Source organism: Denticeps clupeoides, chromosome 4 (assembly GCF_900700375.1).
Source record: "Denticeps clupeoides chromosome 4, fDenClu1.1, whole genome shotgun sequence".
Classification (NCBI taxonomy): Eukaryota; Metazoa; Chordata; class Actinopteri; order Clupeiformes; family Denticipitidae; genus Denticeps; species Denticeps clupeoides.
The window spans coordinates 75092-92500 of record NC_041710.1 but is presented as its reverse complement, the minus strand read 5'-3'; the positions used below and the strand labels follow the sequence as shown (position 1 = coordinate 92500).

The 17409-nt window shown below is 45.5% G+C and overlaps 1 protein-coding gene and 1 long non-coding RNA gene across 4 annotated transcripts in view; one reads left to right on the top strand and one right to left on the bottom strand.

Moving 5' to 3' along the window:
* Window positions 1–17409, bottom strand: part of dpp6b (dipeptidyl-peptidase 6b) — a 74141-nt gene that overhangs the window by 7713 nt on the left and 49019 nt on the right. For all 3 annotated transcript variants that reach the window (XM_028976130.1, XM_028976128.1, XM_028976129.1), the window contains 10 exons: window positions 12366–12480; window positions 10016–10114; window positions 7845–7939; window positions 7694–7768; window positions 7298–7350; window positions 7125–7206; window positions 5060–5180; window positions 2865–3019; window positions 2521–2618; window positions 1–33 (listed from right to left, as the gene is read on the bottom strand). The exon at window positions 1–33 is cut by the window's left edge and continues 94 nt beyond it. In XM_028976130.1, coding sequence (XP_028831963.1) covers window positions 1–33; window positions 2521–2618; window positions 2865–3019; window positions 5060–5180; window positions 7125–7206; window positions 7298–7350; window positions 7694–7768; window positions 7845–7939; window positions 10016–10114; window positions 12366–12480 — 926 coding nt within the window. The remainder of the gene's footprint in view (window positions 34–2520; window positions 2619–2864; window positions 3020–5059; window positions 5181–7124; window positions 7207–7297; window positions 7351–7693; window positions 7769–7844; window positions 7940–10015; window positions 10115–12365; window positions 12481–17409) is intronic.
* On the top strand, window positions 1660–3189 carry LOC114788028 (uncharacterized). The gene is made up of 3 exons (XR_003749482.1): window positions 1660–2340; window positions 2504–2692; window positions 2894–3189. It is a non-coding gene; the product is annotated as an uncharacterized LOC114788028 (long non-coding RNA).

Below are 17409 nucleotides of genomic sequence, written 5' to 3'. Positions count from 1 at the left end.
GCCCATTTCACCATGGTGACGTAGAAGTCCTTGCTGCAGGAGGAGACATGCTGCTGTTACCAACAAAACTGCTCGTTCTATTCCATTTACCACCCTTATCCAGAGCGCGGGGGGACAGTCCCCCCCTGGAGACACTCAGGGTTAAGTGTCCTGCTCAGGGACACGATGGTAGTAAGTGGGGTTCGAACCCGGGTCTTCTGGTTCACAGGCGAGTGTGTTACCCGCTAGCAGTGTGTGGGGACGGTGGCACCTCAGTGGCACCTTGGCAGGTCAGGATTCGAACCGGCAACCTTCTGATTACGCTGCCCCGTGTGCACCACATAACAGCAGCATCCGGGTGTTTTAGTCAAGTTGCATCGTGCATTGTGTCGTCCCCTTTTTTGCGTAGTCTTGCGCGCCACTTTTCACACTTTCATTGTGTCAGTCACTGCAGTCAAAAGTTATCACTGGATGTCAAGAGTATTTTATAGGTTTCCTACAAAACTTCTTTTGGTTTGTATTCATAATGCACCACCATCATTTGCTCTCAGGTGACACGGGTGTGAGATCCAACATCACGATTATAAATCGTGGCCTTCAATGGCTGAAGCAGGTCAGAGGGTGCAGACAAATTTTACTCTGTATTTGTGTGTTTCTAAAGTCACAGTCAAGTCACACTAGACAATATGCATGTTACTGTTGTCCAGTCAGTCTTGTATTTTATTGCGTCCTGGAAGAGGTGGCAGGGGACCTATTTTCACTCTTATTTGTGGGTGTGGTCCCAGCAAACAATGCCATAAGGTTCAAAGAAATACAAACTGCCATTATTGCTGACAACGATGTGTTTTGAGGACAAGTGAAAGTGAAGTGATTGTCAGTATACCCCATTTCTACCTCAATATACCCCATTTCTACCTCAATATACCCCATTTCTACCTCAGTATACCCCATTTCTACCTCAGTATACCCCATTTCTACCTCAGTATGCTCCATTTCTACCTCAGTATGCCCCATTTCTACCTCAATATACCCCATTTCTACCTCAATATACCCCATTTCTACCTCAATATACCCCATTTCTACCTCAGTATACCCCATTTCTACCTCAGTATACCCCATTTCTACCTCAATATACCCCATTTCTACCTCAATATACCCCATTTCTACCTCAGTATACCCCATTTCTACCTCAGTATACCCCATTTCTACCTCAGTATACCCTTTCTACCTAAGTATACCCCATTTCTACCTCAATATACCCCATTTCTACCTCAGTATACCCCATTTCTACCTAAGTATACCCCATTTCTACCTCAATATACCCCATTTCTACCTCAATATACCCCATTTCTACCTCAATATACCCCATTTCTACCTCAGTATACCCAATTTCTACCTCAGTATGCCCCATTTCTACCTCAGTATACCCCATTTCTACCTCAATATACCCCATTTCTACCTCAATATACCCCATTTCTACCTCAGTATACCCCATTTCTACCTCAGTATACCCCATTTCTACCTCAATATACCCCATTTCTACCTCAATATACCCCATTTCCACCTCATATACCCCCATCTACCTCAGTATACCCCATTTCTACCTCAATATACCCCATTTCTACCTCAGTATACCCCATTTCTACCTCAGTATACCCCATTTCCTCAATATACCCCATTTCTACCTCAGTATACCCCATTTCTACCTCAATATACCCCATTTCAACCTCAATATACCCCATTTCTACCTAAGTATACCCCATTTCTACCTCAGTATACCCCATTTCTACCTCAGTATACCCCATTTCTACCTAAGTATACCCCATTTCTACCTAAGTATACCCCATTTCTACCTCAGTATACCCCATTCCTACCTCAATATACCCCATTTCAACCTCAATATACCCCATTTCTACCTAAGTATACCCCATTTCTACCTAAGTATACCCCATTTCTACCTCAATATACCCCATTTCTACCTAAGTATACCCCATTTCTACCTCAATATACCCCATTTCTACCTCAGTATACCCCATTTCTACCTCAGTATACCCCATTTCTACCTCAGTATACCCCATTCCTCCACCCAATTGAGGAGTTCTTCTCAGCTTGGAGGTGGAAGGTATATGAGCGTAACACCCCCATACACAAATGTGTGTGGGGATATAACCGCAGAGGCTGGATAAGACATTCTAGGAGGTTCTTTCCATGTTGCATTGTTGCTCAGTATACAGGACCGGCAGGAATTGTAGAGCTTTTACGTTCAGTATGTATATATGTTTTCAGTTGTCTCTTCATTCCCCCCTTATGCCTGAAGCATTGCAATGCATTGATTTTGCTGGACAGCAAGAGCAGAGCATGGTACGCTACCATATACCTGTGCGATCGATAAAATATTCTCCTTGAATCAATCTCCCGCAATAAGAGTTTTGTATTTTCATGTCCTGCCATTGAGATGTTTTGTGCATTAGAAAATGTTTCGATTGATAACGTGACTTTCTACATTCCTGCTGTCACCAATCAGAAGAGTCGGATCCTTACCCAATCCTGGGGTTCTCCGGCTTCTTCATCTCCACGTAGTGCGGCGGGCCGGTCAGGCTGACCACATACAGCTGGATTGAGGGGTTCACCTCCCCTGCCTGCAGGGACCAGAGACAGAGTCTGTGCATTTTTCCATCAACTGCATACAAAGAAAGGTCCTAAAAAACATCCTGTGAGTAAGAATATTTATGATTACTATTAATATAATAATTATAATAAACTGCCCTGGATTTGATTGGTTTGGAGAAGGGCAGGGACAGGACAGAGCCGCAACTTTTGAATAACGGCGGATAAAACAGATTTAAGTGTGACATAAGCATCACAGTATGGACGCTGTAGCTCACTTTAGGATAGCGGTATTCCTCTCCAACAGGGTACGGGGTCCCGGTGAACTTGGGAATCTCCATTCGGGGCACCAGGCTGTCGTTGATGGTGGCGTAGGCCAGTCTGAGGCCATCTGGAGACCACCAGTGGGCCACGTGGCTCTGAAAGATCTCCTCTGCGACAGAAAAGCAGCCCGTCACCACCAGAGGCGAACATTTACAACCTTATTCTGCCGTTACCACGACAAAACATCCCGATTCCTCCCATCCTCAGAGTGGAAACACACACACACACAGAGCACTGCAGTGCTCTATAAATACCGATATAAATAAATAAAGGCCTCCTTGATTTATCACCTCCATTCAGCCTGGTTGTTCATTCGTCACTCGGAGCGCCGTGGCTCCGGAGCTGCTATGGCGACGGCGTAGCTCGGCTCGGCCCCGGGAGGTGACATTTCACTCAGGGCCATCGCACTCCTGCTCCACTCGGCAGCTTTCACGTGCCAATTACAGAGGGAGGGAGAGCAGGAGACACGAATCCGTCGCTCTACACCAGCAGGTCACCCCACAACCCCACTACAGGCCTGACCTGTTCTCAGAGCTTCTCGGGGAGCAGCATGTGAGAATAGGAACGTCGGGATCAGTCACGTCGCACATGAAGCCAGAGAGAAGCTTCTGGATAACGTTCAACTCGTCACAAATAAGAAACATGGATGGAATAGAGATGAAGCCAGACGACGTCCAGATCCTGATTAAACACATACGGCCATAAAAAGACATAGTGCATGATGGGGCGCGTTCACTAATACTCACTTTCAATAGTTTGTTGGTGTTGGTAGTGGGCGTGGTCATGTTTGTGTATCAGGGGTGTTAGGAAGGTAGAGAAAGGAGGATTGAGCATTGAGTGGAGGGGGTTTAAATAGTCCGGAACGAGGAAGTAGGGCGTGCGAGAGCTGTCAATCATGCCTACAGGCTCCACCCCTTTTTAGTTAGTCCCTCCTCTACAACAGGCCGACATTTCTAGTTTGGGTGAGCATGGCCCATAATGACCAACTGTGAAGGGAAACACAACTCCAACCTGAACACTCACTCCCACGCAGCATTACTCCCAACACAGAGCTCAGCATCGACCTTCACACCCGTTATCAGTGTAACGCGGGCCTCGCCGGGCCAGATAACGTCTCTTTATTGAAGGCGGCTTTCAGCAGGGAACTCCTCTTCTCTCCAGAGGTCAGAGACTCCCATCAACAACTCAGGACCACAGGAGAACTCTCCCTGGATTAATATACAAGTAATGCTGTGGTGAATAATTATTATTATTCTAATAAGAAGAAGAAGAACCCATGAAAAAACTAAATCTCCCATTCCTTCCTGACCACCAGGTGGCAGTAATGCTCCATTAATAGGAAGCAGATTTTATGAGTGTGTGCGTGTGAGTGTTCCGAATTATCTTATTCCTTTCCAACATGAGAGCATTGTTCCGTTTGAAGAATGTACTTCATGACGGTCTTTTGAAAAACTATCATCTACGGCGGAGTCTTGCACGTGTCCATCCGGTAAAGAGTTCAAGAAGACGATTCGAGTGTCACTCACATCGTAACAATGGCTGAACAAAGTGACACTCAAGGCCTTCCTCCTCCATATTTATCTTTTCTTACAGCAGAGAACCTGAACAAGAAGTGCAGGTCAGGATCAAGCCCTCCTGCCGTCATTCCGTCCTGGAAGGAGGTCTTTTTTTACTCTGCTCACAGCTTACACGCTGCATAGAAATACCGTTTTAAATGAAAATAGTTCTAAGAACACCACAGATACAGGGCATCCCATGACCTTCATTATGAATTTGTTGTACTGGTAACTGACGGAGGTATAAAACATCTAATCTGAGAGACAGACAGACAGACAGATCACAGGCTTGTATAGAAATAGAATAGATCTATTTTTAATAGATCAGGCCATGACGTCAGTACAGAAATCCAGCAGCACATCCATCAAGTTTCAGAACCAATAATATTAATACCACAAACATTAATATCCTCTTAAATGTCTAATTATTTACATCTGATGTCATTATTTGCAAATTAGCCACACCTGTGGGACTAATAAAAAATGATCTTATATTTATAACATTTAAAGTTATTCTATTCACAGATAAATGCAAAGAAACAACAAGAAAGACTTTTCTTTTTATGGAATAAATGCTGAATTACGATGCCCACCTTCGTACAGCCAGTCGCTCAGGCCGTTGAAGACGAGCCCGTCCTTCCCCGTTGTCACCAGGCGGATGGTGCGGTCCTTCACCGACGCCCGGTAGTAAATGTTGTTCTCGAATATGAAGATCTGCGGGGAGACCAGGTGTCACGGTTTCAGTCTGAACCATGCCGAGAAGAGGACTGGGGACTGTCAGGTCCTGACTGGTCCTAATGAAACGGGCTGCGGGACGCCGCCGTGTCCATCCAGAAGGCAGCTGGTTGTTAGCCGATCTCCGCGGTGATCCCCATCGGTCATCCACCGGTTCCACCACGTTTAATATTTTTAAAGAAATTGATTAGCTGTATCAGGACTGACTGCAGCTGTGCTCATCACCGGTGGCCAATCCTGACGCCGCATAAAAGCCGGCATCCTAGTGAACTTCTGGTGGACCTGAGCATGAACTTGAGTTCTGGCAATCGTTTTAGTTATTATTCCCCTTTATTTCCCAGCATGTCCTGCTTCTGCGCGTCCTTCGCCGTCAGCAGAGGGGACGTGCGGAGACAACCACGCAGGGGAGCCAGGCAAGGGTGGTAGTAGCCTAGTGGGTAACACACTCGCCTATGAACCAGAAGACCCGGGTTCGAATCCCACTTACTACCATTGTGTCCCTGAGCAAGACACTTAACCCTAAGTTGCTCCAGGGAGACTGTCCCTGTAACTACTGATTGTAAGTCGCTCTGGATAAGGGCGTCTGATAAATGATGTAAATGTAAATGTAAATGTAAGCCGGCGTGACAAGCTGTATGACACATTTCTGATCTGCTGATTCCACGTCACATTGTCCTCATGTCCTCATGTCCTCCGGACAGGTCGGATATTACAGAGAAAGCTGTGATTCGTAGGAGGTGGCGAATGGACGGTAGACGACTGCCGGCACGGCGGTAAAACTACCTGACCGCTCTTCTTCGGTTTTTTCAGGTTAACTCATGATGTCCAGGCGAGTCTGGTTCTGTGGTTGGAGTTTGGAACCGGCCATATTCTGTCACCCGCTGTTCCACACACAGAAAGCTCTGGAACCAGACGTGTCAGGAGTTGACAGAACCGGAGCGAGGCCTGCTGGGAAAAGACTCGGGGAACCGGGATCCGGGTATAAAGAACCATCATGGCTCCTCACTCCTCAGCCGCTGATGGAATGTGTCACCCCGTCTGTCTGAAGCTCAGCAGCTCAGAAGCTACAGACCAGGGTGGTTCAGCACGACCTCGCGACCTCATCACCTGGACCAGCGGTGGCCTAGCGGGGAAGGAGATGGCCCACACACTGCTCCCCGGGCGCCTGTCATGGTGCCCACTGCTCACTCAGGGTGACGGTTAAATACAGAGGACACGTTTCACTGTGTGCTGCGCATTACTGTGACAATCACTTCACTTTCACCAAAGCAGGAGAGAGAGAAAGAGAGAGTGTCACCTTCTCTGTCTATCGGGGGGACAATCCAGGTCCGTGACTTATCATGTGTAGATTTGGATCTGGTTGTTTTTGGCGTCAAGCTGTCATTTCACTTGTTATTAGTCTCAGACGATGTGAAATTTCAAAGAATAAAGATACAAAAACGGTACAAAATGCTGTAAAACACGGTATTTACAAAACCACCAATACGGAACCGTAAACATCAACACACACACACACACACACACACACACACACACACACACAGATGGTACACCAGTGGCGTGCATGTGAAACTGTGGCATAACGAAGCCCCCTGCCACCCTGTCTGTGCCCAGGCTGCCCTGGCAGTGCCACCGTGTCACCCAGTGGACAGGATGTAAATGCCAGCCGGGGGCGGAGTCCAGAACAATTCCGCCAATTTCACGGCCGTAGCCATTCCTGCCCGGGTCTGTGGCCAGGTTCACAGGCCTCAGGTGAGCCTGCCACGCCCAGATGTCCCTCGGGACGTCACTGTACGGTACCGTGTGCGGGCAGCACGAGGGTCAACGCCACGATGGAACTCCCCTCCAGAGCAGCTTGCTTGATTCCTGGTTTAACGCATGAAAGGCCGTACGTGGAGAAGACGGGTGGGAAAAGGGACTCACCAGCTGCTGCCCCCTAGGGCCCCACCCGGCATACTGCAGTTTACTGCGCGGCACCTCCGACGGGGTCAGCGGGTACACGTCCCTGGAAAAGAAGGAGATGAGAACCTTCCGCTCTCTCGCTCTATATGGGACTTTACAGGTTTAACCGGAAATTCTCCAGGAAAAAAACGTACTGGTTGGTGAGGTTGCAGATGATGTAGTCGGCCATGTAGGAAAACTGGTAGATCTGAGAGGAAAAGACAGTGATTCACGGGCATCCTTCCATGGACGTTGTCCAGCGTTTATATCTTACATGAAACGACATTTCATTGAAAAGAACTCCATCAAAGCAAAAGAAAGAAACATCTTTACACCCTGATGGCAGAATTAGAAGAATGTGACACTGATGTTTCATATCACAATAACAACCAACAAATCGTAAACTCAGACCCCGTTCAGACCCTCACAGTACCTTTGAATACTGAATGAACAATAAATCATTAATAAAGCATTCAGAAGAACAACCATAGATGCTGGTGATCAGCCGAACATCAGGTCAATCTCGTAGCGTAGATGCCACCACGACTCACCGGTTCAATGTTGAGGGCGAACAGGACGTACTTCATGTCGGGGGAAACCTGGTATTTACTCGCTGCGTGTCTTTTCTGAAACGGAAATAAGGATTTTTGAGGACGAGTGTCCAGTTGAATCACGTGCAGTGACGAATGCAGGAGAACTCACAAAGAGAGCCCTGTCCACCACGACGTCGGTTTTATTGGTCTCCACGTTGATCCTGACCAAGTCTCCATCTCTGGTGCGATACAGAACTTCTTCATCTGAGGAAGGTGCGAGAAATGAAGATTACGAAGCAGGCTGGGTATCGACCTTCTCCTGCTTGACCCTGTTGATCAGTCTGGATGAAGCTGGAATAATAAGTTCTGCGAGAACATGGAACAGAACGGACGTGACCACTAACGTCACGTTCACTAGTTCCCCCATCAGAGTGTTGGTAGCGGGCGTGGTCGAGTTTGTGTATAAGGGGAATTATCTGTACAGCATTTCACTGCATGTCACACCGTGTATGAATATGTACGTGACAAATAAAATTAGAATTTGAGAGTGGAGGGAACTGGAGTAGAAAGGGAGGAGACGGATGCTGTTCGACACCTGGGCATGGCACGTATTGACAGAAGGGGGTTTAAATCTTCCAGAACGAGGATGTAGGGGGTGTGGGAGCTGTCAGTCATGCCTACAAGCTCCTCCCCTCTTCAAACCATCTGGGTGTCAGAAACAATAACACACAGAACAAAAATGCCGATAACTAGCAGGCAGACGCTTCTGGTTTCTCCCGGTTTATTTCTGGAACTCCTGAATATGATGAGATATTAGTGACAACACCCACACACACACACACATATACACATACATATACACCCACACACTACGTCTCATACAGCACCAGGGACATAAAGTCCAAGAAGTCGCCATCCCGACACCAGACTGCCCACAAACGTCTTTGTGTGGTGACGGAAAATAAAAGTCGACAGACTGCAGCGCGCCAAATTTCAGCAGAAGGTTAATGATACATTACGAAGAAGGCAGCAAAGCCACACACACATACACATACACACAGACACATACATATACACACACACACACAAACACACATACATACACACACACACACACACACACACACACACATACACACAGACACACATACATACACACACACACACAAACACACATACATACACACACACACACACACACACACACACACACACACACACACATACACACAGACACACATACATACACACACACACACAAACACACATACATACACACACACACACACACACACACATACACACACACACACACAGATGATTCATTGGCATAAATTGGGTGTCACTATGGGGACAGGATTGTGGATGGGTAACGGTGGTGGAAGGACCATGTTACTGAAAAGCAGAGCGCAATGAAACCATAATCCAACTACATTTCTTCATAAATGGGCCGGTGGTGGCCAAGGTGCCACTGAGGTCCCTTTGATGAAGGTCCCGTCCCCACACGCTGCTCCCCGGGCGCCTGTCAGGGTGCCCACTCCTCACCAAGGGTGACGGTTAAATACAGAGGACACGTTTCACCGTGTCACTGTGTGCTGTGCTGCAGTGTTTCACAACCACTTCACTTTCATTAACCTCCTTCCTGCATGTCATGTGATGAAATGTCTTCTTTACTACTAACGTGAAGTCTATTAAACTCTTTTCAAAATGAAGCAACGATGTACAAATCTGAATGTCGGTCACACACAAGCTGGTTAATAATTTGAGATAATGTTTCTAAATGTCCAACTGGGCGAAGAGTGTTATTAAGCGCTGATAGAAAGGTCTGTACCACAGACACCTCGTCTTCCCGTTTCTACAGCAGCTCTGCAAGATCCAGGGCAGCCGGAGAGATGGCACCGCCGTAAACAAACGGATTCTCCACATGATGAAATGTTAAATGGGCGGTGAGAGCATGAAAATGGGACCACATCAAAAGAAGGATCACAGGATATGAGCTGGGCAACGCAAGGAAAATGAAAATTCTGTAATATGAACATTCATATCCTCAGATATCTGAATGTTGTATTAAGACACAGCTTAGAATATGAGCTCAGAATGGTTTAATATTCTCTGAACCACTATATGGATAAATTGCTCGATTCTCATTGGTCGGAATCTAAAATGGAAAACATCTGAAAAACAATTTTCAGATGTGAGGGGATCCTCTATGAGGTGCTTCAGGTCATGGGGTTCCTTGCCTCCTCATTCATTATGCTAATTTTGCACATGCAAATGCATGTGTGTGTGTGTGTGTGTGTGTGTGCAGGACAGGGGTCAGGGGTCACGTGGGCCACTCACCACTGAGCCACTGGGCTTCGGGATCGTGGGCCTGCAGCTCCCCACTGAAGAGATCCTCCACCGATATCTTCTTCTTCTGCGCCAGGCTGTCATCGTCCACTGCATGCAGCACACAGGGAGCAGGGAGGGTAAAGGTCAAAGTAAAATATCGGGGGGCGAAATGTCCAATTCTTCTGCAGAGCGTTTCCTGACGCCGACTGCAGCAACTGCAAAAGCCTTTTAGACACAGTGACTCTCCAATAAAATCCTAATGGCACTGAAATGTGAACATCTGAAGGTACTCTGCCCTCCTGCATAATTCACAGCTATTTTGAGTCCTCATAAACCTCCTCTTCAGCCTCAGCTTTCCTGACTAGAAATCAGAAGTTAGAGAGAAATGCTTCCTTCCTCTGACTGGGGATCATGAGAGTCTTCTATCAGTTCTACAGATCACTTCTATTCTTGAAGTGCAGAACTTACATTCATCAAGTCAGAGTTTGTGGACATGAAAATAACACTTTCATGATTACTATGAATTCTATTTGACATTTTGAGCCTTTGGTCCATATTGTGAAGTGAGTGAAATCATATTTGCATTGATAAATTCCCTATAAATAAAAGAGTATGATACTCAGTAAATAATTTTTTATTACTCATGCACTGAAAACCTTCTGTGATTTTTGCCCCACAACAACCTGTAACATCCAACATCTAAACGTCTCTGGAGACATGATAACCATCTTCAAGAAACAGCTGAATATATTTATTAACTCCCTCACGTCCTGTCTGATGTGTATCAGAACCTCTACATCGCTCTCTGTCTCAGCTTCATCTGCAGTGTTGGTGGTGGGTTTATAGATAGTTGTTGGTGGGTTATAGATATATGGTGGTGGGTTATAGATAGTTGATGGTAGGTTATAGATATTTGGTGGTGGGTTTATAGATATTTGGTGGTGGGTTTATAGATATTTGGTGGTGGGTTTATAGATAGTTGGTGGTGGGTTATAGATAGTTGATGGTAGGTTATAGATATATGGTGGTGGGTTATAGATATTTGGTGGTGGGTTTATAGATAGTTGGTGGTGGGTTATAGATAGTTGATGGTAGGTTATAGATATATGGTGGTGGGTTATAGATATATGGTGGTGGGTTTATAGATAGTTGGTGGTGGGTTATAGATATATGGTGGTGGGTTTATAGATAGTTGGTGGTGGGTTATAGATAGTTGATGGTAGGTTATAGATATTTGGTGGTGGGTTTATAGATTGTTGGTGGCAGGTTATAGATATATGGTGGTGGTTTATAGATGGATGATTTTTATTTGATATCCTGCAGAGGACCTTTTCTGGAATTTTGCTTTTCTCCACTTATCCTTGAACTCTGATTGGCCAGCATGCCTGTCCACCATGACCAGAGCTGTTAATCAGTTTGTTCAATTAGAGTTGTGTTTCAAAATCTGACGCCTCTTGTGGTGAGTAAACAGTTGTTTGTAATATTTATTAATATTTTGTAGTGTTTACTGATTTGCAGACATTGACTTTAAGTCGATAAGTAAGTTGTGTCGAGTTAGCATAATGATGGTGACCAGATCTCCTTTATTCACCAAAAATGTTGGGTCAGTTTTTAAGAATCTGGGTGATTTAAAATTCATCACATCACATTCACTACAGTCTTCACTATCACATATCAATATGTTTTTAGTGGTAATTGGATTGATGAATTGTTTATTTAAAATGGATACATTTTAACTCTACGTATCTATACATATATCTCAATTCACCATGTAACGTTGAATATTTGTAATATTAACACTGCGGTACCATGAATATATGGTTCATGGTCCAGTGTTGATTAAATACCAGTAATACTTCAAATCTACCTGGTGGACATTATGGCGTGACTTTATAGGGTCATTCTTTTTCAAACAGTTCAAATTCAAATGCTAAATTTAAGCCAAAAAATCACAACTATATGATTCACTAAGGCTGCAAGTCTGCTGACAGGCGGCACTTCACTTTAAACACGACTCCAAATGGAAATCGCAGCCGCTGCGCTTAATTTAGCTGTTGGATGAGTTATAATTTATATGTTAATGCAATCTCAGTGTAATCTATAAACCCGATTGCACCATAATTAGAAAAAGTATATCTGAGCGGCTGATAGAAAAAAATCCTGGCAACCGTTAAAGTGAGAAGATTTATTTTCCGACACGGTGAAAATGCCACTTCTGATGTGCTGCCAAATGACTTTTATGATTTAATAAAGTGCATCAAATGAAACTAGTGGAAACTTATCAGTTGCTCTGAGTGGACATACATTTTGATATTTTTTTCTGATGACGGATGTTGGGGGTCAGTGAGCCCGATCTCACCTGGGGTCAGCAGGACGACTGACGTGACGATCAGAGAGCAGATGACCAGGATGACCAGCAGGGCGATGGCGATCCCCTTCCAGTTCCTCTGTGGAGGGCTGCTGCCCACCAGCTCCTGTGGGAAACAGACACCGCACACGATGAAAGGCCTGTCTCGGCTCTGGAGCTCCTGCCCCAACAACGCACATGAAAAAGGCTAAATAGAAGTGGTGCTGGGCAGACGGTTCCTCTCGAAATATTCCACTAGACAAGTCACCCAGTCTGAATGCAGACTCTACTGGGAGGACTTCAGAGGCCGTTTCTGAAGCGGGTGGGAGGACAGGCTGGGTGCTCAGAACTGTGTCAGAAAGGCCTGTTTTATCTCTGGGGATTTCATAGCGTGTCATTCACAAGACGGGCGTCATCAGTCTGGAATCATGGTGACCTGCTCCTGCTGCTCTGGTCTGTACACCAACGTGAAGATGATCTCTGCAACGCAGGCCTATATCAGCTTATTAGATCACCTTCACCAAGAGCAGTGGTCCATCATCTGCAGGACCGACTGTCATCCAGGGGTGTCAGTGAAGGCCACAAAGATAAATATATGAAGGTGAAGGTCAGGGGGTCCCTGCAAAATTCACATCAATCCGATTAATAACTGATGTTTCTCACCACCCTGCCGAATACGTGATGGTACCCAACGTCCATCACGTCATGTGCTTCCCGCTGCTCACTTATCCCTCACTAGACCCACTGACTGGCCAATGCATATTTGGGGACAATTGCAGAAACGGATTTGACTACCCACAATTCAGCAGTGCTCGACGTCACCCTGTTCAATGTGACGCCTTACGTAGCATGGTTCGTGTCATGGTTCGAACAACATGGCGCTCCTTGCTTGTTATCTCCTGTTTTATGTAATAAATGTTCCTGTATGTTCTCTCTGTTCTCCTGGTTCTGTTTTCTTGCCATGTTGTGCTACGGCCTGAGCCTCGTTCCCACGCTCGTCTCTGTAATCCTTTAAAATATTAAAGCTTTAGTCATAAAAAATGATCACAATTAATCTTGAATAACTGCAACTGATTCTTGACAACCCTAAATGACAAAATTCAGACTCAGTGAAGTTGAACGTTATCTCACACGTTATTACATAATCCACACCATCACCACACCAACTCTTGACCCCATCAGAAATGAGCCAATCACAGAAGCGATTACTGACCTGCGCAGCGTTTTATTCGACATTGTTACACCCAGATTTTCATTTTAGATCAATTCCTGCTAATCAGCAGGAGGAAATAACGGACATCATTCCTCTCTACCGTCTGATCTTCTGTCTGCCTGGTATGTCTCATCTAGTCAGGTCCGAATGCAAAGTCCTTAACGTTACGTAAAGGGATTTTTGTGAACCATCTCCCAAGGTCTCAACGCCTGTCGCTGCAGTTCTGGACTCCTGAGTGGGAATGAAGCTTCTCTGACAAGCACGACTCCACCAGACCTCCAGGAGGAAAAGTGCATTGAAAAGAAAACACAAAAACGAAAAGTGGAGCAGGGACAAGTCAGCGTCCACCGGGACCCCAGCAGTGAAATGAAACCGTTTTCTGTGGTATGAACCCCCGGCGGGTGAAACACTAGTCCAGACCTGGGGTGCAGGCTGGGTTTCGTTTGAGGTGGCCGTGGGAGCAGGAGCTGGCAACTCAGGGTTCTTCACTGATGGAAGATAATGATGGCGTGTAAATGCCCCGAGCAGAAGCTGCAGCTCGCTGCCGAGCGCCCCTCAACCTTCAAATGGCTGTGCTGCTCATTAAAGTCCAAACCCTGCTTTACCACCACAACCCTGGTCAGATGGTAGTCGCCCATAATTCTCCCTCCAACCAGGTCGAACCCGACACAACTGGACAACATCATGTAGGATATTTCAAACAGGACACACAAGACAAGACAAACGTGTCCAAAATGTGTAGGAATGTCCAAAAAGAGCAGAGATGTGCAAAATGTTCAGTATGTCATCAGGTGCATGAGGCTGGAAGTGTGTTGTTGTTGAGTTTATCCGGTTTGGTCCGGACCAGTTTCCGCTCGTCTGCCGCTGTCTACCTACAAAGTAGAGTTCAGAACAGGCCAGTCTGGGAGGAACCCAGGTCAGAACTTCTCGCTTCTTGTCCTTTAGCAATAAAATTCAACAATGGCATGTATGAGTAAAGTGGTTAAAAATACACATCAGCATTAGATCAGATTTCTGGTGAACTTTCCACCTGTGTGAATGTGTGCTGCCATTTCTGCGTTGGTGATTATGTCCCTGCTTGTTTCCTGGACTCGAGCAGATGCATCCATCCCCGCACCGCGCCCTCGGACCGTTAGAGCATAAGAACCTGTACTTTACATCTGATGGCTTCAGATCAGCATGGAAATCTTACCATGGTACCAAGTTACCATTTCATCATTCGCTGATATGCACTAACACTTTCCAGGGGTGAACCGTATCTGGAATATCAGACCCACATTAAAAATGTGCTTCATCTGATCCTCTAAGAAGGATATCTGATGGAAGGGCCCTTTTTACACTGATGCCGCAGCATTTCTCAAACCAGAAAAAAAATGAAAATGACAGGACTGACAAAGAAAGACAGCAAAATGTGGCCACATTTCCCACATGGAATATTTTGTAGAACTGTATTTATGTAAATACGATTTAAATGTAAATTGAATGAATGTTCTGATTCCACGGTGAGCTGAAGCAGCAGGATAAACCATCAGAAACCTGGAGGACTTTCCACCACCACCTGCGCCTCTAAACAAACTCAAGCTCAGATCTGCTGATAAAGCTGCTCCTCTGTTTACTGCAGACAAACAAGAAGATCAGCAGGGCAGGAAAATCTGCGAATAGCATCTTTCATTTCTGCAAAGCGGCGCCGCATTAAAGAATATTAGCTCAGCTCAGAACAGATCGCAGATAAGCAAGGGAGACGGAGAAGGCTGAACATCACGCCAAGCTCTTCAATAAAACCATGTATTATACTCAACCCCACATTTAAATTCATGCATTAGCATCAGCCAAAAACGTCCACAGTCTTACAGAATATGGACATTTTCTGACATGTTTCATGCATCACTGAACAAAACCAATTACAGACGATAATCAATCAATTATTTTCAGATAAACATCTGAATGTTCACCCAAAATGTTCCAAATGTGACATCAAATACAACATATTCATTAAAAAATCGTTCGAATGTTCTCCAGCAATTTATCACAGTCAATGTCTAAATCAATAATATTTTTCGCTTCCTTTGGTTTAATCCAAACTTCTGGAATGGTGGGGCACGCCCCTCCAGTGAGGCATACAGGCATGACAGGTGAAGTGCAGAGGAACATGAGGAAATGTAGGTTTTTTGCCTTCATTAATGCAGTTGTTGAAAGAAATTTTGAGTTAAAAAATCTACACACAAGAGTTTATTTCTGCAGCGGTTGCGGTTCTGGACAAAAAAACATTTTTATTTTTTTTTTTGCAGCTTACTGCTTGACCAGCCATGACTGCGGGCAGCACCATAATATAGTTTCTGATGGGGCTTGACAGGTGGGGAATGATGGAAAATGCACACACACACACACACACACACACACACACACACACACACACACACACACACACAGTTTGGCTGTTTTCAATTGAACCTTTTCACCTTTTATGGACACATCATCAGCAACATTCACCACGAAAGAAGAAAACGTGCCAGTCGCGTATTTCCTGTACATTTCCCGTGCCCATGTGACGTCCGGCAGCTTCCTGACCGATCCCATCCACAGAACGCTGTAAACATCTCATTTCCAGGGAACGTTGGCCTTCCTGACAGCTGCCTTTTATCAGCGCCCGCCTCATTTACCGCCAGTTTCAGCTCATCGTGATGGCGGTAACCCGGCTCCCGTGCTGCGGCGGCTCCTACTGACGTCTGAGGCTTAATTAGACCTGAAGAAACCAACGGTTTTGCAGAGTAGCCGCCCACGTACCAGAGGCGGTAATAAGCGTTCTCTCACAGCACGCCAAGCCCTCTGAACGCCGTGTTCCGTTCCCGTTTCACTCACATTCACATTTATTAGACGCCATTCCAACGTGCAGCCGACCAGATGCTAAACAGCCACGTGGACGCTCTGAAAAACGGAGAATAAAGGCGGGTCTTAAAACACTCCACAGTGGGGGCCGAAGGAACAGGTGCCAGAATTAAACCCTGGGGGACTCCACAGTGGAGAGGCCTCACAAAGCATGACCTCCCCCCAAGATAAGACCTGAGCCATTCCAGAACTGTCCGCCAAGGGTTGCACTAACATGGTAGAATTGCCAGAATCTGTTACTACAAACAGGTCATTAAAAACCTTCAAAAGTGAAGATTTTTATCCTGATTAGAAGATATTTGACTGTGTTTCTAAAGAGGACTCTAGCTGCTCTAGAACAGATTTTTCCTAAATCTTCGCCATTAGCAGAAGCTTGGAGATAAGCCTGTAGTCTGATACTTCTGAAGGGTGGTAGTAGCCTAGGGGGTAACACACCCGCCTATGAACCAGAAGACCCAGGTTCAAACCCCACTTACTACCATCGTGTCCCTGAGCAGGACACTTAAGCCTGAGTGTCTCCAATAGGGCCTATGGTTGTCCACACCTTCTTAAAAACTGTTGAGGGACAGGGTCAAATGGACAGAAGAAGTTTAAATTTACTGATCATATCAGAACGATCTTCAAAAGATACTGGCTCAAAGCTGCTAAAAGTAAAGGAGGAGCAGATAGTACCAGGGAATGGATTGGACAGAGGAGTAACAAGCCTTATCTTGGCAACTTTTCCCATAAAAAATGAAAGAAAAGAATCACAGAAGAACACGTCCACCTCAGATTGGACATGGATTAAGTACAGAACCTAGGACTTTAAAAAGAACACGGGGATTACATAACATTTTAGACTTTCCTCTTCTGCACACGAGTCTGGCTTCACGCATCATTTAGCCACGGCTCCAATTTGGCACAAGGGCGCATAATGTGGAAACATAATGTGAAGTAATGTAGAAAAACCGATTTGAT